Source organism: Cervus elaphus, chromosome 22 (assembly GCF_910594005.1).
Source record: "Cervus elaphus chromosome 22, mCerEla1.1, whole genome shotgun sequence".
In the NCBI taxonomy this organism is placed as follows: Eukaryota; Metazoa; Chordata; class Mammalia; order Artiodactyla; family Cervidae; genus Cervus; species Cervus elaphus.
Window position 1 is genome coordinate 50,757,457 of NC_057836.1, and position 27,898 is coordinate 50,785,354.

Sequence of the window (27,898 nt, forward strand, 5' to 3'; positions counted from 1 at the left end):
GTTTCTCCATCTATTTGCCAAGAAGTGATGGGACCAGATGCCATGATCTTAGTTTTCTGAATGTTGAGCTTTAAGCCAACTTTTTCACTCTCCTCTTTCACTTTCATCAAGAGGCTTTTTGGTTCCTCTTCACTTTCTGCTATAAGGGTGGTGTCATCTGCATATCTGAGGTTATTTATATTTCTCCCAGCAATTGGACAAGTATAATTTTTTTTTACCTTAGAACAAGCACTGTTTGAAAGTCACCTTTTCCATCTATGGTCAAAATATAATTCTTCTATACGTTTTACAATTTTTCTATGTTCTATTTATTTTCATTTGTGAAAGTAGGAGTAAAAATCGTTATAGCTGTAGAAGGCTAGTCCGTGATGACTTTAATCTTTTGCTCCATGAAAAAGTCTTTTCTCATTTTCATGATTATCTGCAATAGAAATAGGTTAAATGAACTTAGATAGAGAATTTAAAACACAAGATATCAGATACAGCCTGCTCACCCAATGTGTTGAAGGTCAGTTGTATATAAAATTTGTTATTTTATAAAGCTAAAGATTAAATGTTCACAGATAAAAGAGATATTCCAGTAAGATAGATTTCCTGTTTCAACAAGGGAGATTTCACAACAGTGAATCCAAATCAACTTTATCTTGCCCTCCTTACTTTAGTCAAAATTTATCTCTAAAGGTATAATGATTAACTTGAATAATTTTTCCTAGATTTTTATCTTTTTAACCGTAGATATATGTTATAGTAGATATTCTTATAAATATTTAACAGTAGTCTATAATTGAAAAATAAACCAAATACGATGATTCTATAAATTACTGAGTTTAAGTTCTGTTATCTGAGGTCTAAAATTTTCTGCTTCTGAATGCTGAAGTGTCAGGAATGATATTCACTGTCCTAATGATGGTAGGTTTTGGTGTTTTTTTTTTAAAGCTTTTAAAACTATTTTCTTGGAGCACATTGCTATTTTTGTTGCCTCAAACCTTGGTTCTCTGAAGTTATGTTGAAACATTCTACCTTTTAGATTCATTAATTGAAAAAATATTTTTGAGCCTTTTCTATATGCCAAGCAGTGCCCCATGTGCTAGGGAATCTGTAATAAACAAACTGGAAAATGTTCCTGCCTTCTTTGAGCTTACATTCCAGTGGAGGCACATGAAGTTGGAAAAAAACCTCTTTCCATAATAATTTTACATTAGACTTTCCATTCAAACTGTAAAACTTCTAAATTAAAAAAATTAACTCCCCAATAATGACATTAATAACTCTGACATAATGTAGGTACTGTTACAGTCTCAGTATTTTTTCCTAAATTTGGCATAATTCTAAGTTTTATGTTTTATTGTCATCCCTCACTGTTAGATACAAGTAAGAGTGCATATTCCTATTATTAAGAGTTCTTAATTTTAAGATATGTTTCTTAAGTTATAACTACTAACCCATAGTCATAATTTTGTGGAGTGGAACTGCTTAAGTTTAATCAAGAACTGTTTTAATCAACTAGATTTTTAAACTCTCTCCTCTTCTTTGTAGCTTTTTTGAGGTATAATCAACATACAAGAAACCAGACAAATTCAGTCTTCAGTTTGATGAGTTTCAGTACATAGTATGTACCTGCAAAACCATCATCACAATCAAGATTATAAGCATATGCTTCACCCCTGTACATTCAGAAAGATATTAGGGTGTGTGTGTGTTTTAGCATACTGAGTTTTATTATCAAATATTTCAAGCATGTAACATTCTAATAGTGTTTCCAATTCAGTTAATGACAGAATAAAGTGGTTGAGTGAACCTTCTCAGGGAATAACAGTTGTAAAATCTGGACAATAGGTTATTTGTAGATTATTGAAAGCCTACAAAACCAAATAGAAACTAGAGTTTACCCTTAAGAGACCATAACTGCAGTGGGTAAGAATGGCAAAATTTGTGGCTTCTTTTTCTCGATGGAATTCTCCAATCTCATGTGGTAGAAAACCCATAGTCTTCCCAGATTGAGGTGGCAAAGTTCAAGGAGTCTGGCAAAAGAAAAAAAAGAAGAAAAGTAGGCAAAACTGTGGAGCATCCTATACTTGAAAGGCATACTGGCTAAAATTTGAGTTTTTGCATTTTTTGACTAAGTGCCTTCTGTTACTATGCATACCCATAGTGGCAGAAAATTGAAGTTTTGGTGTTATGAATTATCAGATAACAGAGCTTGAAGCTGACAGAGCAGGTGGAAACTTATGGGGAAATCCCAGCAGCAAGAGAACTGCAAAGAGGATGAGCCCCCAAATCTGAGCATTAATTCTGTCCAAATCTTTGGCTGACTATTAAACTACATAGGTGCAGGAGAGACCCTCCCCAAAAGCTGAGCTGAAAAGCAGTAGTTGGTAGCCAAAGGAACCAAGCAGAGATATGAACTGCTGCCCCTTGTGGGAGAGGCAGTGGTTTGCAGTTTGAGTCTAGACCAATTAACTGCCTATTAGAAGGAAAATCCAGTTATCCTCAGCAGAACATAACGTTATCCAGAGTTATTATAACACATTATTATACTGTCTAGTTTTTGACTGAAATCACTAGTGGAAAGAAACCAAACCCAAAAGTATGATTCATATTCAGTCAACAGGAAGTGACTCAAAGTGGGCCCAGATGTTGGATTTAACAAAATCTTCCAAAGCAGCTAGTATAAATGTGTTCAAAGAACTAAAGGAAAAAATGTTCAAAGAATTAAACAAATGTGTCTTAATGAGTGAATGTATCAGATTGGTGAGAGCAGAAGAAAGAATTCATGAACTTGAAGATAAATCAGTAGAAATTATTCAATTAGAAAAAATAAGAGGAAAAAGGTTGAAGACATCATAGATTGAGTCTTGGATATCTGACTACATAATGATGTTAAACATTGGTGTCATCATTGTTGTTCAGTTGCTCAGTCATGTCTGACTCTTTGCAACCCCATGATCTGAAGCATGCCAGGCTTCCCTGTCCTTCACCATCTCCCAGAGCTTGTTCAAACTCATGTCCCTTAAGTTGATGAGGCCATCCAGCCCTCTCGTCCTCTGTTGTCCCCTTCTCCTCCCACCTTCAATCTTTCCCAGCATCAGGGTCTTTTCCAGTGAGTCAGTTCTTCGCATCAGGTGGCCAAAGTATTGGAGCTTCAGCTTCAGCAACAGTCCTTCCAATGAATATTCAAGGTTGATTTCCTTTAGAGTTGACTGGTTTGATCTTACAGTCCACGGGATTCTCAAGAGTCTTCTCTAACACCAGAGTTCAAAAGCATCAATTCTTTGGTGCTCAGCCTTCTTTATGATGCAACTCACATCCATACATGACTACTGGGAAAACCATAGCTTTGACTAGACGGACCTTTCTTGGCAAAGTAATGTCCCTGCTTTTTAATATGCTGTCTAGGTTTGTCATAGCTTTTCTTCTAAGGAGCAGTTCAGTTCAGTTCAGTCGCTCAGTCGTGTCTAACTCTTTGTGACCCTATGAACTGCAGCACGCCAGGCCTCCCTGTCCATCACCAACTCCTAGAGTCCATCCAAACCCATGTCCATTGAGTCGGTGATGCCATCCAACCATCTCATCCTCTGTCATCCCCTTCTCCTCCTGCCCTCAACCTTTCCCAGCATCAGGGTCTTTTCAGGTGAGTCAGCTCTTCGCATCAGGTGGCCAAAGTATTGGAGTTTCAGCTTCAACATCAGTCCCTCCAATGAACACCCAGGACTTATCTCCTTCAGGATGGACTGGTTGGATCTTCTTGCAGTCCAAGGGACTCGCAAGAGTCTTCTCCAACACCGCAGTTCAAAAGTATCAATTCTTCGGCGCTCAGCTTTCTTTATAGTCCAACTCTCACATCCATACATGACCACTGGAAAAACCATAGCCTTGACTAGACAGACCTTTGTTGGCAAAGTAATGTGTCTGCTTTTTAATATGCTCTCTAGGTTGGTCATAACTTCCTTCCAAGGAGCAAGTGTCTTAATTTCATGGCTGCAATCACCATCTGCAGTGATTTTGGAGCCCAGAAAAATAAAGTCAGCCATTGTTTCCGCTGTTTACCTATCTATTTGCCATGAAGTGATGGGACCGGATGCCAAGGAGCAAGCGTCTTTTAATTTCATGGCTGCAGGCACCATCTGCAGTGGTTTTGGAGCCCAAGAAAGTCAAATCTGTCACGGTTTTCATTGTTTTCCCATCTATTTGCCATCTAATGATGGGACCAGATGCCATGATCTTCCTTTCTTGGAATGTTGAGTTTTAAGCCAGCTTTTTCACTCTCCTCTTTCACCTTCATCAAGAGTCTCTTTAGTTCCTCTTTGCTTTCTGCCATTAGGATGGTGTCTTCTGCATATCTGAGGTTATTGATGTTTCTCCCAGCAACCTTGGTTCCAGCTTCTATTTTATCCAGCCTGACAGTCTACATGATGTATTCTGCATATAAGTTAAATAAACAGGGTGACAATATGCAGGCTTGACGTACGCCTTTCGCAGTTTGGAAGCAGTCCGTTGTTTCATGTCAATTTCTAATTGTTCCTTCTTGACCTGCATACAGGTTTCTCAGGAGGCAGGTGAGATGGTCTAGTATTCCCGTCTCTTTAATAATTTTCCTCAGTTTTCCACAGTTTGTGCTCCACACAGTCAAAGGCTTCAGTGTAGTCAGTGAGACAGAAGTGGATGTTTTTCTGGAATTCTCTTGCTTTTTCTATGATCCAAGAGATATTGGCAATTTGAGCTCTGGTTCCTGTGCCTTTTCTAAATCCAGCTTGAATATCTGGAAGTTCTTGGTTCACCTACTATTGAAGCCTAGCTTGGAGAATTTTGAGCATTACTTTGCTAGCATGTGAAATGAGTGCAGTTGTGTGGTTTGAACATTCTTTGGCATTGCCTTTCTTTGGGATTGAAATGAAAACTGACCTTTTCCAGTCCTGTGGCCACTGCTGAGTTTTCCAAATTTGCTGAAATATTGAGCACAGCACTTTCACAGCATCATCTTTTAGGATTTGAAATAACTCAGCTGGAATTCCATCACCTCCACTAGCTTTGTTCATAGTGATGCTTCCTAATGCCCACTTGACTTCACATTCCAGGATGTCTGGCTCTAGGTGAGTGATCACACCATTGTGGTTCTCTGAGTCATTAAGATCTTTTTTGTTAAATGTACATGTGATATATTAGTATACTACTTATGGTAAAAATTTGAATACTTGACCAAACCAGGTAGTGGGAATAGAAATATTATTGAAGAGCATCAAAGTGATTGCTGTTGTATGAAATTATCTTTATGAAACCTAAATTTATTGAAGTATAGTTTACATTTAATAATATATGTACATATTAACTGTATAATTTGATGAATTTTGACCAATATATTAAATGTGTGTCTAACACCATCAACAAGGTACAGAACATTTTTCTCACCCTGATGTGCTTTTGCTGTTAATTTCAGCTGCCAGGTAATCCCTCTGACCTCAAGTAATCTCTGGTCTTTCAGTTATGTTTAGAACTTCATATAAATAGAATCATAATTTTTCTCATTGTTTATTCATATTCTTTTCCATTACTGTTTATTATAGGATATTGAATATAATTCTCTTGTTGTTTATCCATTCTATATGTAAAAGTTTGTAACTGTTAGTTCCAAACTCCAAATCCACCCCCCACCCCGTACTCCTTTCCCCTCGGTACCCGCAAGTCTGTTCTCTAGGTCTATGAGTCTCTGTTTTGTAGATATGTTCATTTGTATTGTATTTTAGATTCAACATATGAGGGATCTTATAGTATTTATCTTTCTCTGTTTGACTTACTTCACTTAGTATGATCATCTCTAGTTGCATCCATGTTGCTGCAAGTGGCATTAGTTCATTCTTTTTCATGGCTGAGTGGTGTTCCGTTAGATCTTATCCATTCATCCGTCAATAGACGTGTATTTAGGCTGTTTCCCTGTCTTGGCTATTGTGGATGGTGCTGCTATAAACATAATGGTGCATGTGTCTTTTCAAATGATAATTTTGCCTGGATAGGTGCTCAGGAATGGGATCGCTAGATCGTATGGTAATTATATTTAGTTTTTTGAGGTCCCTCCATACTATTCCCCATAGTGACTGTACCAATGTACATTCTCACCAGCAGTGTAAGAGGGCTCCCTTTCTCCACACCCTCTCCAGCGTTTGTTATTTGTTATTTTTAGTGATGGCCATTCTGACCTGGGTGAGAACTGTCACCTCCTGATCTTCTCTTGTGCGCAGTTGCTCAGTCACGTCTTACTCTTTGCAGCTACGTGGACTGTCACCCACCAGGCCCCTCTGTCTATGGAAGAATACTGGAGTGGGGTGCCATTTCCTACTCCAGAGGATCTTCCCACCCCGAGGATCGAACTTGGGTCTCGTACATCCCCTGTGTTTTCAGGTGGATTCTTTACCATGGTCGCCACCTGGGAAGCCCACCTTTAACTTTAGTTTTCACTGAGATCCAGTTAACAATCTTTGATCTTAGAGGAGGAGTTTAGAAGTTTTTCTTTCATTTCCTGTCCATTTTACATACTTAAGAGTTCTGGAATCCCCAGAGTGGGGTTAAGCCGAGGAGGTCCTGCTCTTTGGCCTAACTGTTGCCCCAAATAATTGCTAGTCATATATCTCAGGGTAAATTTTTCTAGCCCCTTAAATATATATATTTTAAAACTGGGGTAAGTAGAAAAGACTTGTTTGGCTTTTAATATTAGGGACTAGTGGGAGGGGCCCCTTTTGGCCCATTTAACCTTAGGGTAGTATAGTAAGAGGGTTCCCCAGTGGCTCAGCAGTAGAGAATCTACCTGCAATGCAGGAGATGCAGGAAGATGTGGGTTCGATCCCTGGGTTGGGAAGATCCCCTGGGCAGAGCATGGCCACCCACTCCAGTATTCTTGCCTGAAAATTTCCATGGACAGAGGAGCCTGGTGGGCTACAGTCCATGGGGTCACCAAGAGTCAGATAGACTGAAGGGACTGAGCGCAGCACAGTGTAGTAATATCAAATCTTGTTTTCATCACATAAATGTCCATTTTATTCCTCCCATTTTATTTTATTTATTTATTTTTTATTTCTCCCATTTTAAATAACCATCTAAATATTTCCTCAGTTCAGTTCAGTCGCTCAGTCGTGTCCAACTCTTTGCGACCCCATGAATCACAGCATGCCAGGCCTCCCTGTCCATCACCAACTCCCAGAGTTTATCCAAACTCATGCCCATTGAGTGGGTGATGCCATCCAGCCATCTCATCCTCTGTCGTCCCCTTCTCCTCCTGCCCCCAATCCCTCCCAGCATCAGGGTCTTTTCCAATGAGTCAACTCTTCTCATGAGGTGGCCAAAGTATCGGAGTTTCAGCTTCAACATCAGTCCTTCCAATGAATACTCATGACTGATTTCCTTGAGGATGGACTGGTTGGATCTCCTTGCAGTCCAAGGGACTCTCAAGAGTCTTCTCCAACACCACAGTTCAAAAGCATCAATTTTTCGGTGCTCGGCTTTCTTCACAGTCCAACTCTCACATCCATACATGACCACTGGAAAGACCATAGCCTTGACTAGATGAACCTTTGTTGGCAAAGTAATGTCTCTGCTTTTTAATATGCTGTCTAGATTGGTCATAACTTTCTTAACTCCTTTTAAAATTTACCTTGTGGAAAGTAATAGCTAGACTTTCCTTACAAATTTTTTGTTAATGTTGATTATTCTAATACTCTTGCTGGGCATCTGTAAGACCCATTGAGGGGAAGGAAAGAATACAAATGAAGCTTCTCAAACCAGTTTTTCTTATTTGTTTACTTATTTTGTTTTCCTAGACTGTAATGAATGTGTCTCCATTGATCATCACGGGGTTCTGAAGTCTTGACATCTTGTACTTTTTCATGGAATCATTTTAGATTTCATCCTATACCTGTAGACATCTTTCTAAAACTTATTACAAATAACATGAATTTCTTTATACCTGTTTCTTGAATGCTAAACCTGAGATAGGTCCACTCTTTAAACATGGCTTATGCTTTATTCACTAGAGCAGAGACCCAGAGCTACAAACACAAGTTTTATGAATAATTTAGACTTCTGAGCTTAGGAAGGAAATAATACAAGTAAAGAGAGCAAGAATAATTATTGTGAAACACTGAGAAATCTTAATATGTGCATTTGCTTGATACTTTGAGACAACAGTCAAGAGTGAAGTTAGAGAACAGAATCTGTTTACCAGATTGAAACAGGAAATGTTGATGTGGTTAATGTTAACCTGTTGGTTTGAAACCAGTGAGCTAAACTGTAGTTTGTCCATGGTTAACTACGCATAAGTAATTACCCTTATGTATCTGCTACTTTACCCATTCATCTGTCTTCAATAACCAACCATATGATGAATAATTGAAACTTGGCTCAGTGAATTTTTAATAATGATTGCTTATTGCTTTCCAAATGACTGCATTAGAAAAACTTGGATATCAGATTTGGATATATGTTTTTTGAATCCTAAGTTGTTGAAAAGTATGATTTAGCTTACAGAGCAATTGAATGTGTGAAAAAAATATTAAATTTTGGAGTATATTCTTCCATTTAGTCAACAGATATATACATTTTAATAGAGAGATACATTATCAACATTCATATGTGAACAACATGAATTTTTTATTGATACTTTTGACTCAATTATGACTCAAATATAAATTATGTAATATGAATTATTTATTTATGTCTGGTTATTTGGTCAATGCATAAGTTTCATGATGTCAAATTAAATGCTAGCATCTCAAAATTATGTAATTATTTATGTTGGGCCTCAGTAGACAAAATTTAACATATTAGGATGACACTTGATGTTAGTTGTAAGATAACGGAGGGCAGGTGGACAGTACTAACTAGTCCACTGGTTCTTTTGAGCTAGTAATTAAGTTAAAAATTTTTTTTTCTAAACATCTTAGGCAAGCTGAATGTGAGATGCAAGACTTGTAGTGAATTTAGAATTATAGTTAATGTGCAGTATAAGCTCATCAGATATACTAAAGGATTGTTTTTGGCTTTAATACTTAATATGCTGTTTTAGCAGAATAGAGGACATATAGCTTATTCAGTGATACATGAAAATGTTCATTTTAACAGGTAAACATTGGGAAGATGGATTCACCCATTGAAAAGTGGAACCTAATAATTGGCAACTTGGCTTTAAAACAGGTAAGTGATATGTATATGGGTATACACACACATATATTTATGAACAAATGATAGAATAAATGGATAACTTCTGAAAGTTTTCTTTTTCTAGAAACATCATATTTTTCTAAATATGGAAAATGTATAACATACAAAATATAGAGTAAATATAAAAAATATTTTCTCCCATGTGTAATAGAGCCAGATTTTGAGTTACTGCTGCTGCTGCTGCTAAGTCACTTCAGTCGTGTCCGACTCTGTGCGACCCCATAGATGGCAGCCCACCAGGCTCCCCCGTCCCTGGGATTCTCCAGGCAAGAACACTGGAGTGGGTTGCCATTTCCTTCCCCAGTGCGTGAAAGTGAAAAGTGAAAGTTAAGTCGCTCAGTCATGTCCGACTCTTAGCGACCCCATGAACTGCAGCCCACCAGGCTCCTCCGTCCACGGGATTTTCCAGGCAAGAATACAGGAGTGGGATGCCATTGCCTTCTCCAAGAATTTGAGTTAATATGTGTACAAATAAATATGTAGCACTTCATTGCTTAGGTGCTGTTTTTCTTTGACTTTTTTTAGAGTAAATCCTCTAATTAAACTTCGCTCTTTTTTTATGTGATAGGATGTGTAAGCTGAATTTTCCTTAATTTCTTAATATTATCAGTGTTAATACAAATGAGCACATTAAATTGTCAATTATATATAAATTATCTACAGGTCTTTCTAATCTCAGGGAAATATCTCTTTCTCTCCCACTACCTGCTGCTATCCCCAAGACACAAGACTGCAACCCCCTAGCACCTCCTTAGCAAACCTGAGTTTATGAAGTGCTCGATAATTAAAAAAAAAATTTTTTTTTAAATTTGGCTGCGCTGTGCAGCATTGTGGGTTCTTAGTTCCCCTGCTAGGGATCAAACCTGTGCCCCCTGCATTGGAAGTACAGAGTTTTAACCACTGGACCATTGGAGAAGTCTGGCTCAACTAACTTTAACGTTAGTTCAACTCAGACATAATGTTGAGAACATGGTTGCAGAAAAGAAATTCCATGTAATGTTCAAAGACAAAGAAATAAAAGCAATTTGGGGATATAGGCTTTTAAAAGGTATCTGTGTTTTAAGACCACAGAGTTAGAAGTAAGAAAGCTTGAAATCTAGTCTCAGCTCTAGCAATCACCAGCTATATAATGTTTGTTAATTTAGCCTTTCTTCTATGTTTCATTTTCCTCTTCATTTACATAGTATTGCACTAGAGATACCCAAGATCCTTTTCAGCTTGAAACTGTAGGAATCTATGCTGGAGTAATAACCAATATATCCAACAACCAGTAGGCTACTTATAAATTAATATATAAATGAAAATTTGAAAATATATTCTATTTTATTCTTTAAATACCCTAAGAGTTTACTCTTACTAAGTAATATGAGTTAGACTATAGATTATTCTAATAATTTTCCACCTCTGCTTTTGTTTTATTTTCTTACGAAGCACTCATCTTTTTTAAAACATCTTTGTTTATCTATTTCTGGCTGTGCTGGGTCCTCACTGCTGTGTGGGCTTTCTTTATTTACAGCCAGTGGGGGCTCCTCTCTAGTTGCGGTGCGTGCACTTTGGTGGGTTCCCTCGCAGAGCACAGGCTCTAGGCGTGCAGACGTCAGTAGTCGTGGCTCACGGGCTTAGTCGCTCGTCAGCATGTGGGATCTTCCCAGGCCAGGGATGGAGCCCCTGTCCCCTGCATTTGCAGGCGGATTCTTAACCACTGGACCACCGGGGAAGTTCCCATCTCTGCTTTTAACTTTTCCTTCCACTCTTAGTCTCCGCCCTTCCCTTGCCATCCTCTCTTTCCATAACTGTTGGTCAGGATGAGAGGGGGTTTCACTGATCCTATCATAATAGTTGACACAGCCTGAAGTCTGTGTCTTTGTCTCACTCCACCAAGGATGCATGAGAAACGGGGAACCCCACTCGGGCTCATCAGGACCCAGATGGTATAAGCCAGTGAGGCAGCACCTGGTTGGAGTCCAGTTACCTGTAGACAAAAGCAGAGGGGAGAAGATAATAAGGTCAGGTTGGGGGTGACAGTGGTGCTGTCTCTGAAGCTTTATCTGCTCCAGCTTGTGAGGGAGTAGACGGCTGGCTGGGGGAGTAGGGTGGGCTGGCAGTGCTCCTCTGACTTGAGGCTGGCTGTGGAGGGGATGGGTGGGGAGGGATGAGGAGGTCAGAGGCACCTCATGCTGGCATTAGCTGGGGTGCGTGTTCTTCTGACTATTAAATGGGATCCCAAGCGGGTGACCATCACAGAATTTCTTCACAGTTGCACACAGTGGCCACCTCAACCTGTCCACAAATTGTCAAATAAAGTAGGTATTTATTTATTTATTGGGAACCCCAGAGTCCCCAGTCTCATTGAAGAGTCATTCCCTCACCAGGATAGATGTATCCTGCGTTCACATCTATTTAGGCCCATGCCTCCTGTTAAGCTCCCCAGCTACTCCTTAACCTGGAGTTTGCTCTTCTCTTGGGTACAATTGGGTGTTTCCTTTGTAGGTTTACAGAATAGGACTTCTTTATCTCAGTTGTGTGTGTGTTACAATGTCTTCCATAGGCTCCCTAGTTCTGTATTTCATTTCCAAGAAACAAAAATTCTGCATTTTATTTCTGAGAAAAACTTTGGAGTCACAGTATTAGAATTTAAATGATTAATTTTACTGCTTTTACATATATTATTTACTAACCAGGATCAGACATTACTTTGTCCACAAAGGTCCATCTAGTCAAGGCTATGGTTTTTTCAGTAGTCATGTATGGATGTGAGAGTTGGACTATAAAGAAAGCTGAGTGCTAAAGAATTGATGCTTTTGAACTGTGGTGTTGGAGAAGATTTTTGAGAGTCCCTTGGACTGCAAGGAGATCCACCCAGTCCATCCTAAAGGAGATCAGTCCTGGGTGTTCATTGGAAGGACTGATATTGAAGCTGAAACTCCAGTACTTTGGCCACCTAATGCGAAGAACTGACTCATTGGAAAAGACCCTGATGCTGGGAAAGATTGTAGGCAGGAGGAGAAGGGGATGACAGAGGATGAGATGGTTGGATGGCATCATTGACTCAATGGACATGGGTTTGGGTAGACTCTGGCAGTTGGTGATGGACAGGGAGGCCTGGCGTGCTGCGATTCATGGGGTCGCAAAGAGTCAGACATGACTGGGCGACTGAACTGAACTGAACCAGGATCAGAATGCTAAAGTGTCTTAACAACTGGTACTAGCATAGTGATGCTTGCAGCTTGACTCTCAGCACTAAATCTGCTGTGGTGAAAGATCTGCGGATGGAATCCAGGCTATCTGGACTTTCTAGCCTGGCATTTCCACTTATTTACTCTACAACAAAATCAGAATACTTGGGTTTTTCACCTGGATCCCTGGATTTCAGTACGTAGATTAACTTCAGAGAGTCTCTGAGCACACAGAAATTCTGTTCAAAATTTTTACTACATTTGTGTTTCCATGGAGAGAAGTATCTAAAATTTTCACCAGATTGTCAAAGGAGTCCATGACACAAACACAATTAAGAATAAGTGAACTAGAGGTGCCTTTAGGGTTTCTTTTGGTTCTAGCATTCGTCTAATGTGATTCTAAGAGTTCACAGTCAGTGTGACTTTTTTTAGTTGCTTTTTTTTTTTTTGAGGGTTGCTTTGTGTTACCACAGTGGAAAGTACTTTATATCTTCATGTAATTCATTTAAATACAAAAATAACCCTTCCATGTTCAATATTACCATTTTTCAGATTATGAGCTATAGTTTTTATAGCTATTTGTGAAGTTATTTTTTAATGTCTGCCTCTCCCATTGACCAGGAGCTCTGTGAGAGCCGGGAATGAATTTGTTTTGACCACTGTTGTAGCCCAGCACCAAGCATAGCACCTTGTATATAGTAGATCCTAAATTAATGCTTGTTGAATAATTTACCACAAGATTAAGTGGTATAGCTAGGAATGAAACCCTTATCATTTGATTATAGAATTCAGTCTCCTGCCAGTATTGCCTCAAGAGTCAGACTTAAGCTATGTGGATTGGGTACTTTTCAGTCTTAAGGTTGGTATTTTCTTAGATGATCTATGGATTTCACCACCAAAGTCACTTAGGATGCTTGTTAAAAATACATTCCTAAACCCCATTCCATACCTATTGCTACCAGATCAGGGCACTTTGAGAACCCACTAGCTTAGGGAATAGCAAAACTAAAATGTAGTAGCTTCTTCAAAAGGTAAGGCAGCTCAGTTACCATATATAATATTTTTCTTTTGACTCCTTATATGCCTATGGACATCATCAAATAAAAAAATGTGTTTTCTCAATGAATAATTCAGTTGGATTTTATTAAATATTTTTTTAAGGTTCAAGCAACAGTAGTTGGCTTCCTAGCAGCTGTCGCAGCAATTGTATTGGGCTGGATTCCAGAGGGAAAATACTATCTTGACCATTCCATACTTTTGTGCTCTAGCAGTGTAGCAACTGCCTTCATTGCATCACTCCTGCAGGGTAAGTAAATTTGTCAGTGTCTACTCTGCAATCTCTGCTTTCTAATTATTCATTTTCCATGTTAGCCATTTTTACTTCACTGATGTTTTTCATTATTTTAAAAAAACAGAGAAAACTTATCTCCAACTTTTCAGATAGTTTATTTCAGATATATTTATATGTATCACGTGTAAACCTTAGCATACAGAGCAAGCTTTCTGAGGTGTTATGTCCTGGCTTTAGGTCCCCTGTTACAGCTCCCAAACAAGACCAGAAAATAACCTAGAAATTTTATTTGTCTCTGTAAGTTAAATTAATTGAGAAACTCCTTTCTGGAAATCATGCAGAAGATTTGCCTAGCTTGTCATTTGAGTAACAAGTATTCCAGGAATTCTAGATTTCAAAAGCTGTCCCTCTGTTAAAATTTTTTGAAGTTTCAGATTTCAAAAAAAATTCCTTTACTGTTTCTGTGGCAGTAGAAGTATAACCATATGCTTAACATAGCATATTGTTAGCTATAGAATGTTAAAGAGCCAGAAGGTTTTTTAGTTGGGATACCATTTTTATATTGATTTATTTATATGAACTTCACACTAGAAAACTAGCTTATTATGGAATCATAATCATAAAAACTTGTTAATTTTTATTTATAATTGTCATCTTCTCATTTTATATCACCAGCAAGGTTAAAAATGGAATATTCTCATATCAGGTGATCTCATATGATGAAGGTAACTTTTGGGGCTAGATTCTGATAATTTGGTGGCTCAGACCGTAAAGAGTCTTCCTGCAATGCAGGAGACCTGGGTTCAACCCCTGGGTTGGGAAGATTCCCCCAGAGAAGGAAATGGCAACCCACTCCAGTATTCTTGCCTAGATAATCCTGTGGGTGGAGAAGCCTGGCAGGCTACAGTCCATGGGGTTGTAGAGAGTCGGACGCAACTGAGCGACTTCACTTTCTTTCTTTTCTAATAATTTAGAGGCTTTTATTAAAATTAAGACCTGACTACAAAAATATTTTCAAGCATTTTGTTTTAGTACTCAAATTATACCAAGGGTAGTATCTTGTCTTTATATAGAATTACTGGAATTGACTGATGTTAATACGGGTAAAGCAGAGTGAAGTTATGCTATTGGAAAATTGATTTCTAGTAAGACAAAGTGTTAAAGCATTAACACTATTACTTTAGTCTCATTTGCTTCTGTTTTCTCTCTAGTTTCATTTAGAAAGAATTGTTTAAAAAATTTCAGACTAACGACTATCTGTATTGCTTGGAATTTTTAAAACTTTAAAATTCAGATTTTAAAAAATATATGTCTATACTTTTATTTTGAATAATGTGTGTTCCATTTTTATAGTAACTTGACCTTTATATATGTAGAGCAGATGCTATTGAACCACGTTTTGTAGGTGAGAAAACTGACTTAGGTAAGGTGGCTTGTACAATTTCATTAGCTTATTAACAGAAAAATCAGAATTAAAACCTGTTTCTTGTCTCCCAACTTTTTTCACTGGTCCATGATGGCAAAATAACTTGTTTTCAGCTGAAAAATTATAGATAGCATTCTGTCATAGGAGAACTTTCCACCTTAATCTTTAAATGTACTAATTTTGAAAAAAAATTTTATATGATCACATCTTAAATGATTATTGTAATATACATTTAAATGTTTTTCCTGCTATGTTTTGTTTTTCTATTTATAGTGATATTATGGGAAGGTAAGTCCATAGATTGAAAAAGCCTCCAGAATATAAGATCTGAGGCACTGAACCAAGACAAAATTTATACTTTTAATAATTTTGGCCTTACAGGTAGTAGGAAAAACACTGTTACAAGCTGTGTGACCTTAAGCAAGGATTTAATTTATGCTTAGCATATAAATGAACTAATCTTAAATTTTCTCTGTACTGCATCTTCTTAACATGTTGGCATGAGAAAATCTGTCCAGTATGGTATGGATATGATGTTACCATTTTTCCCCCATTTCTATATTCAAGAATATAAGGATTTAAATGTACAAGAACCCAGTCACATTTTCGTCTTCTGTTGTTGTAAGTTTATAGTCAGAACCTTTGGGCTTAAAGAATATCCTTTACAAAGACTGCTTCTTGTATTCTGACCTCCAGTGTTCAAAATTTAATTACTCTTCTCTTCCTAATACTTCAACACTTTTTAATAAAAAATGGGGCAAGCGTTTCAGGCTACCACTGTGTAAACAAATCTGGTTTTGTTGGCCTCCTTCTCAGTTGCTATATGTGTAAATATGGCTCACCTTTCTTTGACATTTTCATACTTTACTTGAGGGTTAAAATAAAATATTTGGCTTTGTACACATGAATACATTACATCCAAGACATGCATGTTACTAAATTGGAAACTTTAATGTTATTTTAGAGTAGCCTTTCAGGTCTCTAAATGCAACACTGAACTTCTCACATCTTTTGTGATCCCTACTTGGAATTTGTTGAAAGACACTTTACCAAAACATTCAAGTAAAATGTTTTGTTTGCTTTAGTCAGCTTACCTAAGTAGCCTACCGGGAACTGATGTGCTGTTCGTCTAGTGTATGTACTTCAGTATTTAGGGGAATGGATTTTCTTTAAACCATAGCACAAAAAGTAATGAACTTTTTTTTTCCCTAGGAATAATAATGGTTGGGGTTATCGTTGGTTCAAAGAAGACTGGTATAAACCCTGATAATGTTGCTACACCCATTGCTGCTAGTTTTGGCGACCTTATAACTCTTGCCATATTAGCTTGGATAAGTCAGGGTTTGTACTCCTGTCTTGGTAAGTTGACCTGAAATTAAATATAATGCATTATTCAGAGTCTCTTTAAATAAATATTGTTGCAGCAATATCATGACTCATGGTGGCCTTCATCTGTGTTGAAACTGTGGTTGAGGCTGATTAGAACAATCACTGCTACTTGCTGTACATCTACTATATGTTGTGGTTCTCACATACTTCTCTTCATAAAGAATCTATCACTCTAAAAGATAAGGAATATCATCTCTGATTTCACATGAGAAAACTGAGGGTCATAGAGGTTATGTGTGTTATCTGTTGTTCGTAGGAAGGTTGAATGCAAGTCTGTCATAGTCTTTGAATTCTCTCCTCTGAATATGTAGTGCTGAGGCGTCAACCCACAGGATTCTGAAACATGTTGCACTGTTGTCTCAGAGCATAAGGTTATGCTTGAAATTTAGTGATTTTCCCCCATATCAGAAACCAGTGTGGCAATTAATAATAGCGACTGAAAAATCACCATGAAAATTAGCCTGAGTGTGTGGGACTTTGAAGTTATCTTATATATGCAATTCCCGATAATAGTTATTGGGTATTGATAGAATCTGATGAGTTGTTTTAATGCAAATTTATACTCTGGAGCTATTGTCAATGTAAATGTATATGATTTGTGAACATACATTCAGTGCTAAAAGTTTATTGTAGTTTCATTTTTTAGATGCCAAATTTTTAAAAAAATTAATAGAAAATATAAACCCACAGTAATACAAAAAGAGAGAGAGACGTAGTTTATCAGCCAAGCCAGAAGCAAACATATATTCACTTATCCTCATATATTTTCATGGATTCTAGACAGATTTATGGTATACTTTAGAATAAGTCTAAAAGTACATTTGGTTTGAAGAAGTCAGAATCTCAGATAAATGTTTTTGAACTAAAGAAAGGGCTTTAACCTAACCAAGGCAGTGATTTTCTGCTACTTTTGGAGATATCAAGAGAAGCTCCATTTGGTATACAAAATTACCTTAAATTATTTAATGAGTGATATAAAAAGTGATAAAAAATAAGACAATGTATATATTCAAGGAAAATTCTCTTTTAGAAGATAAGATGTGTCTACATGTTGTAAGGTAGAAGACAATAAATGATCAAGGATCCAAATATAAGATCTTGTTCCCATAATAAATAAAGGTATAGTATTTGCACACTTGAGCACTCAAATTACTGTGAAGTAATATGTAACACATTTCTCAGCTGCCTGCTAAACACCAGGGTGTCTCCTCAGTTAAAGCCATTGAAGAATGTTACTATTAATATGACAGTTGTTATAATGAGACAGACTAAATATTATGATATTTCATATGATAAATCAGTTTTTGAGGAAAATCTCACTTTTTAAATCTATTTCTAAAAATTATACAAGTGGTAAACTCTCCTTACAAAAGACTTAATCAATATGTGGTATTCTCTAAAAATTTTAATATTTTGAGTGTTATAGACGATACAATAGTGTTTAACTAAGTCAGGAAATCAGAAGTGAAATATAATGATAATAGTATAGATCATAATTTTGAAAAATAGTTTTATTATCAAATATTGCTTAGACTTTTCTAGGCCTGCGTTCTGAAAGTTGCCGCATCATAATTCAAGATGAATTCATTAAAGCAGAATCTTTTATGTTTCATCAGTATCATTTTGTTTCCTCAAAATGATATTGTTTTAATGGTCTGCTGATAGATTCCACAGTTAATTTGAAGGTGTTTCTGAAGTCTCTGTTTGTGTTATGAGCACTAGGGGGCCTCAGAGCACCAGCAGTTGGAATCCCAGTACTGAGCGTGTTCTGAACAGATTTTAGAAATGGGCGCAGACAGTGGGGACACGTACACCCGTGGCTGATTCATGTCAGTGTATGGCAAAAACCACCACAATATGTAAAGTAATTAGCCTCCAATTAAAATAAATTAATTAATTAAAAAAAATTCCAAGATCCCCTCATCCTGCCGGGTGGAATGCCTAGCTCTAGGAAACAAAGGTTTAATTCCTGAACTACTATATACTGGAAACAGTTAGCAGTCTTTAGAGATAAAAAGAGGATTTCATGGCAACCGTAGGCGTTGGTTGTAAATAGAGGCCGATCATTATGTGGCTCTGAAGAACCGAACTCCGAGAAGTCTCACTTGACCCCGGCTTGAGAGTCTTGGTTGTTCAGAAATGACTGAGTCGCCCCCTGCCGTCCTGAGCGCTCACTCCCCGCTCATCCCGTGTGCTGCCTTCCTTTCACTCCGGTACAATCTGCTGATTTTTGATGCCTGAAGTAAATATGGAATTTCCCCCCTTCCCGCCTGTCCAGTCCTCCAAAACAAACAAGACAGAAGAAACTAAGCTTTGCTTACTCTTCCTGACTTTGTCATCGCCCTGAGGAAGCCTCTATCGCTTAGTGAACAGAGTTAGAGTTTAAGCCTGGTGTTCAGGCCTCTTGGAGACTTAACCTTCTCAAGCCGCCCCTCCCTTTCTCATATTCCAGGCAAACTCCGACATCTACTCATTCTCATTCATGCTGGTGTTTTTTGTCTTTTCTTTCTTATGTTATCCCCCTCCTCTCCCTGAAGGTTCATCAGAATCATCATTTTTCAGTACTAAATTCATAGATTTCCCTAATCTTAGGTAAACTTTTTCTCCCCTGAATTCCCATAGCATGTTATTGACACTTCTCTTAAGACATTCTTTACATTTGGCCAGTCATTATAGCTTTTAAAGTAAATGTGTCTTCCCTTATAAAGGTATAAAGGAAGGACAAAGCTGTCTTTATTTTATGTATTTGTTTTGTAGACCCCATATACTGTATACATAATGAGTATTAAATAAGTAGCACTTCATCACATGCTTTATTCTTTTTGAAAACTATCCAGTTAATGTGTGTAGAAATTATTAAGGAAGTGGTGTATATACGGAAAATGGAGGACAGATATCCCTCTGAATGACTTTGCCACAGTACCTATCCAATAACATAATAGATTGTAATGAAAAAAAAAAATGATCCTTTTAGAGAAGACATAGTATAGGGAAGTTATTGGAAGGGTATACTGCCTTAGCAGAAAGTATCTAGTATCACCATAGAACAATGAAAAGGGCAACATGTGGCTGGAAAAGACCTATTTCAAATGAAAGTAGAAGAGGAAATAGAAAGTCAGTTTACAGTGTAATCTAAGCTCTAGATTATGATATGCTTAGTTGACTTGCAGAGAAAATACAAAGGCATTTATTCATTCATTCAGTAATGTTTAAACATATAGTAACCTTTTTTATTGGAATATAATTGCTTTACAAATTTGTGTTAGTTTCTTCTGTACAACAAAGTGGATCAGCTATATGTATCTGTATGTATATATAGCTGGTCTTCCCTTCTGACTCAGATGGTAAAGAATCTGCCCACAATGCAGGAGACACAGGTTCAATCCCTGGGTTGGGAAGATCCCCTCGAGAAGAGAATGGCTATGCACACCAGTATTTTGCCTGGAGGATTCTATGGACAGAGGAGCCTGGCGGGCTACAGTCCTTGGGGTCGCAAAGAGTCGGACATGACTGGGCAACTAACATAGGTATATCCTCTCCCTCTTGAGCCCCCATCCCATTCCTGTAGGTCATCAGAGAGCCCTGAGCTGACCTCCCTCCCTATACAACAGCTTCCCACTAGCTAGCTATTTTATACATGGTAGTGTATGTATCAGGGGCTTCCCAGGTGGTGCTAGGATAAAGAACCTGTCTGCCAGTGCAGGAGACATAAGAGACATGGGTTTGATCCCTGGGTTGGAAAGATCCCCTGGAGAAGGGGATAGCAAACCACTGCAGTATTCTTGCCTGGAGAATCCCATGGACAGAGGAGCCTGGCAGGCTACAATCCATGGGGTCACAGAGTTGGACATGATTGAGCAGCTAACACTTCCATTGTGTATAAAAATATGTAGCAATCTTTAAATGCTATTGTGTGCTAAGTTGCTTCATCCTTTTAAAAGCTATTAAAAGCATCTAAAGTTGGGCCAGTAACAGAAATAGCTGTACACAATGATTGTTGCCTTTTCTTTTTCTTGACTGCATAATTTTTAAAGGATTTTAAACACTTTTTTTCAATTATTTGTAACTATGTGGTTATATAATTCTTATATGCACAATGTGTATGCTGATTGGAAAAATTACCAGCTTTTCTCTTTTCAGGCAAGATCTGAGCAGCAAAATGTTGGTTCATTTCTCATTCTTCAAGGTTATCTTTAGAAAGATTACTTAAGAAGAAATAAGCTCTAAGAACAGTAATAGCCTCAGGTTGTTACTTGGGTCCTGTGGAGACTAACAGGAAGGCCACCTGTAATGTATTTACAAAACATTCTAGAGTATCACTGCCTTGATGTGGTGATGTGAGTAGAATCTAAAATTATCGTGCATGTCACTCTTCTACAGAGTTCTTTTGTCCTGAACATCCCCAGTTTAGAGTGACTCCTAAAAGGTCCGTTTAGTGAGAAAATTCTGATGATTATTATAAAGGGCATTTAAAAAATTGTTTCCAACTTCCCACACCCATTTCTTTGTTGCTCACACACAAACAGCTAACATATAAAAATGTCACTCATAGCAGCTACATATTTAGGAAGGATTTAGGGTGAAAATAAGGAATACTGTTAATGAAACTGGGCTTCCCTTGTGGCTCTGCTGGTAAAGAATCCACCTGCAATGTAAGAGACCTGGGTTCGATCTCTGGGCTGGGAAGATCCCCTGGAGAAGGGAAAGGCTACCCACCCGGTATTCTGGCCTGGAGAATTCCATGGACTGTATTGTCCATGGGGTTGCAAAGAGTCGGACATGACTGAGTAACTTTAACTTCACTTCATTAATGAAACTATGTAATAATAGTTGCAAAACACCACCAGTTCAGTTCAGTCACTCAGTAATGTCCAACTCTTTGCGACCCCATGGACTGCAGCACGCCAGGCGTCCCTGTCCATCACCAACTCCCAGAGTTTACTCAAACTCATGTCCATCGAGTCGGTGATGCCATCCAAACATCTCATCCTCTGTCGTCCCTTTCTCCTCCCACCTTCAATCTTTCCCAGCATCAGGGTCTTTTCAAATGAGTCAATTCTTCGCATCAGGTGGCCAATGTATTGGAGTTTCAGCTTCAGCATCAGTCTTTCCAATGAATATTCAGGACTGATTTCCTTTAGGATGGACTGGTTGGATCTCCTTGCTGTCCAAGGAACTCACAAGAGTCTTCTCCAACACCACAGTTCAAAAGCATCAATTCTTTGGCACTCAGCTTTCCTTATAATCCAATTCTCACATCCGTACATGACTGCTGGAAGAACCATAGCCTTGACTAGACGGACCTTTGTGGACAAAGTAATGTCTCTGCTTTTTAATATGCTATCTAGGTTGGTCATAACTTTCCTTCCAAGGAGTAAGCGTCTTTTAATTTCATGGCTGCAGTCACCATCTGCAGTGATTTTGGAGCCCAAGAAAATAAAGTCAGCCACTGTTTCCACTGTTTCCCCATCTATTTGCCATGAAGTGATGGGACCGGATGCCATGATCTTAGTTTTCTGAATGTTGAGTTTTAAGCCAACGTTTTCACTCTCCTCTTTCACTTTCATCAAGAAGCTCTTTAGTTCTTCTTCTTCACTTCTTGCCATAAGGGTGGTGTCATCTTCATATCTGAGGTTATTGATATTTCTCCCGGCAACCAGCACCATCAATCTAAGAAAAGACGAAAGCTGTGAATAAAAAAGATGGCAGTTATGGGGCTTCATTGGTGGTGCAATGGTTGAGACTCTGAGCTTCCACAGTAGGGGGCACGGGTTCAATCCCTGGTTGGGGAACTAAGATCCCACATGTCATGTGACGTGGCCAGAAAAAAAAGATGGCAATTATGTGCGACAGTTAAGTGGAATTATAGCAATTTGGACTACTTTAGCTATGTTAATCGGAGAAGGCAATGGCAACCCACTCCAGTACTCTTGCATGGAGAATCCCATGGACGGAGGAGCCTGGTAGGCTGCAGTCCATGGGGTCACACAGAGTCGGATATGACAGAGCGACTTCACTTTCACTTTTCACTTTCATGCCTTGGAGAAGGAAATGGCAACCCACTCCAGTATTCTTGCCTGGAGAATCCCCGGGACGGGGGAGCCTGGTGGACTTCCGTCTATGGGGTTGCACAGAGTCGGACGTGACTGAAGCGACGCAGCAGCAGCAGCTATGTTAATCATTACCTTCTGTAGTTTATCATGGAATCAGTATTAATGTATACAGATACTTTTTAGGCTTAAAATTTCACATTTTTTCTATAGGCCTGTGTTCAGTTCCATTGTTGCTGTAACAAATTACCATAACCTGTGGCTTAAAATAATAGAAATTAATTTTCTTACCACTCTGGAGGCCAAAGTTCAAGATACTTGTTTTTCAGGACTAAAATCAAGGCATCAGCAGGGCTTGTTCCTTCTGAAAGTTTCAAAGGGAAATCTGTCCCTTAACTGTTCCATCTTCTGGTAGCTACTAGCATTCCTTGGCTTGCAGCCATGTTACTGATCTCTGCTTCTGTGGTCACATTGTGTCTTCTGTAGTCAAATTCCTCTACTTCCTGCCTTAAAGGACACCTGTGATTACATTAGGGCTCCCTATTTCAAAATGCTTGATTTAGTCACATCTGCAAAGCCCCCTTTTCCACATGTGGTAACATTGACTGTTTCTGGAGATTAGGATGTGGACGTCTTTGAGCACAATCATTATTTAGCCTACCACAGTACCCATTTATGATACACCCAGAAATCAAGGCAAAATATTATTTTTGAGCAGGATCATTTAGATGTATTTGATTTAGAAAGCTAGACGCATTTAGATTTTGATATTAATGCAGAAGTTCCTGTTTGGCTTTTAATCTGTTTCTCTTTCTGCTTGTGTCATTAGTGGTTTTCTAAAAATAATCCTTTAATATTATGACATCTGTAAAACACCAAATAAATCCAAAAAAGAGGAATGTTTTAGCACCCATCCCTTTTTGTATATTTGTAATATTTCCAACTAACTATAGGATTAGAATTTAGCCAGGGAAAAGGTAAGAGGGTCCTATACAGTCAAACATATGATTTAATTTGGTGGGCATGGGCATGTTAGATTTGCAGAAAATTGAAGTAAAATGCATTTGCAGTAAATCATTTTAGATACTTTTATTTTATCATGATTTTCCCATTTTTTTTAATGTTAAAATTTTTTATTTGGAGATAATTTTAAACTTCTAGAATAGTTGTGAAAGTAAATAGTACCAAAAACCCTGTATACCCTGTACCCATATTCACCAAATATTAATATTTCACCCCATTTAGTTTATCTTTTATTGTGTCCATCTTCCTCTATGAATATGTATATGTTTTTTTGTCTTTTATAACATTGACATTTTAAAAGAATATAGCCTTCACCTCCTTTTTTTTCATTGTTGGAATTTTAAAAACTTGAGAGATAATTCAATCATATCACACAATTCATCTTTAAAAGTATACAATTCAATAGTTTTTTGTCATATTTATAAGATTGTGAAACCTATTATCTCATTCTGGAACATTTTCATTACCCCCCCCCCCCCCCCCAAATACCTGTAGCAGTCACTTCCTATTCCACCCTACCCGCCCCCAGCACTGGCAACCACTAATATAGTTTCAGTCTCTATGGATTTGCCTATTCTAGACATTTCAAAAAATAGAATCATACAACATGTGACCTTTTATATTCTATTTCCTTCTGTCAGTATGTTTCTAAGGTTCATGCTTCATTGTGAAGCAGTGCTGATCACCAGTATTTCATTATGTGGACTAGTAATATGGCTGAATAATACTCCATTGTATGGATATATCATATTTTGTTTATCCATTTACCATTACATGGACATTTGGGTTGCATCCACTTTTTGGCTATTATGAATAATGCTACTTTGAACATTACTGTACACATTTTTGTATGAACATATGTTTGCCGTTCTATTGATATATACCTAGGAGTGGAATTTCTAAGTCATATGATAGGTCTTTAACTTTTTGAGGAACTGCTCACTCTTTTATTTCTTTCCTGAGAAATTCTTCCCCCTCTTTGAAAATTCAGGGCAGTGATTCTGGGGTTAGGATAGTGAGTGTTTTTTTCAACTTCAGATGTCCTTCCAGAGATCTGTTGTTGAGAATAAATTGAAAGCCTGGCATGGTGCTCCTCTCTTGACCTGAAAGTGAAATACGAAGATGATCTGACCTAGCAGGATAGTTCTTTTCATTTGTAGTTAGTGGGTTTTAATGCTTTTAGTTTTCTGTTTGAGTCTATAAAGAGATTGTTGGCAACCTTAGTTGTTTTAGAAGGTAAGAATGCTTCTTAATTTGAATGTTATTTATCTCTATCTAATGGTTTAGCAAGGAGAACTGGGAATGCATCCAGTAAAGGTTTTTCATCTTTTAAAAAACTATGGAGAAAATTGCTCTATATGTAGCATTAGTCATATCCTTTCAAATGGAAGAAAATATTTAATATTTAATGAATTTTGTTAGCATAATTATTTTGAAGATGTGATGGCAAATCCAGCTAAAACCATGGGTATAAAATTTGTTTGGGCTTTATTTTAATATTTGTAGTAATTGTTCCTACCTGATTGGAAAAAAATGAATTTCTAATTCAAACATCTTAATCATAGGTGAGGAGATCTTTAAATATCTTAAGAAGATGATAAAATATAAGATTTAATCCAAGATAAGGGTATGAATAACAGTTGAAGAATTTTGTGAAATGTCAGAAAAAGGCTGGTAGGCTACAAAGACCATGAGATCAACTCTGACTTTAAGTTATGAAGTCTCTACTATACAAAATAAGTATTAGAATCTTTGAGAAAAATCCAGGAATGTCTTAGCTAAAATCTCTGATAATAATAAAAGCTTTATCAGCTAGAATGATATTACCAAAAATGTCTTAAGATGATGCAACTGTTTCAAGAATGGGTAAGCAACTTTTAACCCTAAGGAGATTTAGAACTCAGTTTAAAAATATTTGAGAATCAAAATTATGGTATGAATGATTTTATGCTATCAAAGCAGTACTTATTTTTAAATATAGTTGTTTCTTAAGCCATTACAGTAACCTGTCAGTCTTTTGATTCCATTTTAAAATTTATAACTATGTAATTAATTTATCCTTATAATTGCCAAATAGAAATTTTACCAAGTTTATATACATTGTATGAATATTTATGAAAACATAAGACTCAGCATATTTGTACATTTGTTAGATTTAGAAAGATTACTTTAAGTCCTAGGAATCTTTTGTGAGATAAATGAAATGCCTAAGTAGAATATCTCAGGGTATTTAACTAAGTTTGTAAATGCAACCAAATATAATTTCAAACTCTTAAAAATAATCTTTGGTTGGATGTTAGACGTTATTAATGTAATGTTAAGTGCTTGACTCTTTTCCTACAAAGTATTAGACTTTGTTCTTTTTTTTTTTTTTGCTTTAAAAAAACTGTAGTTAATTTACAATGTTGTGTTAGTTTCGAGTGGACAGCAAAGTAATTCAGTTATACACATATATATACAGATGTTCTTTTTCAGATTCTTCTCCATTAAAGGTTATTACAAGATACTGAGTATAGTTCCCTGTGCTATATAGTAGGTCTTTGTTTTCCTGTTTTATACACAGTAGTGTGTGTATGGGAGAAGGAAATGGCAACCCACTCCAGTGTTCTTGCCTAGAGAATCCTGTGGACAGAGGAGCCTGGTGGGCTGCCGTCTATGGGGTCGCACAGAGTCGGACACAGCTGAAGCAACTTGGCAGCAGCAGCAGCAGCAGTGTGTGTATATTAATATCAAACTCCTAATTTATCTCTCCTCTATCGCCCATCCCCTCTCTTTGGTAAACATGTTTGTTTCATATGTCTGTCAGTCTGTTTCATTTGTGTCATTTCTTTAGATTCCACATATAAGTGATATCATGTAACATTTGTCTTTCTGTATCTCAACTTAATATGATAATCTCTAGGTCCATCCATGTTGCTGCACATGACATTATTTCATTCTTTTTATGGCTGAGTAATAGTCCATTGTATATATGTATCACGTCTTCTTTATCCATTGATCTGTTGATGGACATTTAGGTTGCTTCCATGTCTTGACTGTTATAAATAGTGCTGCTGTGAACACTGGGTTGCATGTATCTTTTTGAATTAGAATTTTCTCTGGGCATATGTCCAGGAGTGGAATCACAGGATCATATGGTAGTTCTATTTCTAGTTTTTTTAAGGAACCATAATACAGTTCTGCGTAGTGGCTGTACCAATTTAACATTCCCACCAGTGTAGGAAGGTTCCTTTTTCTCCACATTCTCTCCAGCATTAATTGTTTAGAATTTTTTTTTTATAATGGCCATTCTGATTGGTATAAGATGATACCTCATTGCAGTTTTGATTTACATTTCTCTAATAATTAGCATATAGTCATCTGTATGTCATCTTTGAAGAAATGTCTATTAGGTCTTTTGTCCGTTTTTTTTTATTGCATTGTTTGTGTTTTGGATATTAAACTGTATGAGCTGTTTGTGTATTTTAGAAAGTAATCCCTTGTCAGTTGCATCATTTTCAAATATTTTCTTCCATTCTGAGGATTGTTTTTTCGTTTATGATTTCCTTTGTTGTGCAAAAGCTTTTAAGTTTAATAGGGCCCATTGTTTATTTTTGTTTTTATTTCATTACTCTAGGAGACAGATCCAAAAAAATATTGTTGCAATATATGTCAAAGAGTGTTCTGCCTGTTTTCTTCTAGGAGTTTTATAATATCCAGTCTTACATTTAGGTCTTTATCCATTTTGAGTTTATTTTTGTGTGTGATGTTAGAGAATGTTCTAATTTCATTCTTTCACATGTGGCTGTCCAGTTTTCCAAGCACCACTTTATTGAAGAGACTGTTCTCCATTATATATTCTTGCCTCCTTTCTTGTAAATTAATTGGCCATAGGTGCGTGAGCTTATTTCTGGGCTTTCTATCCTGTTCTTTTGATCTATATGTCTGTTTTTGTGCCAGTAGCATACTTTTTTTTGATTACTGTACCATTGTAGTATAGCCTGAAGTCTGGGAGTGTGATTCTTCCAGCTTCGTTCTTCTGTCAGTATTGCTTTGGCTATTTGAGGTCTTTTGTGTTTCCATACAAATAAAATTTTTTTGTTCTACTTTTGTGGAAAATGCTATTGGTAATTTGATAGGATTACTTTGAATCTGTAGATTGCCTTGGGTAGTATGATCCTTTTAACAATATTGATTCTTCCAGTCCAAGAACACAATATATCCTTCCATGTGTTTTGTGTTACCTTCAATTTCTTTCATCAGCATCTTATAGTTTTAATGAACTTTGTTCTTGTAGGCAACTATTTGTGGATTAGTTTGAGCCTTACAAGGCTTGGCTTTAAGCTTCATTGTAATAGAT

General features: G+C 37.2%; 1 protein-coding gene across 7 annotated transcripts in view; it reads left to right on the plus strand.

Annotated features, from left to right (window-relative positions):
* SLC41A2 (solute carrier family 41 member 2) overlaps positions 1–27,898 on the plus strand; it is a 127,375-nt gene that overhangs the window by 57,857 nt on the left and 41,620 nt on the right. For all 7 annotated transcript variants that reach the window (XM_043881108.1, XM_043881114.1, XM_043881109.1 and 4 more), the window contains 3 exons: positions 9,106–9,177; positions 13,542–13,686; positions 16,310–16,456. In XM_043881108.1, the coding sequence (XP_043737043.1) occupies positions 9,106–9,177; positions 13,542–13,686; positions 16,310–16,456 (364 nt within the window). The remainder of the gene's footprint in view (positions 1–9,105; positions 9,178–13,541; positions 13,687–16,309; positions 16,457–27,898) is intronic.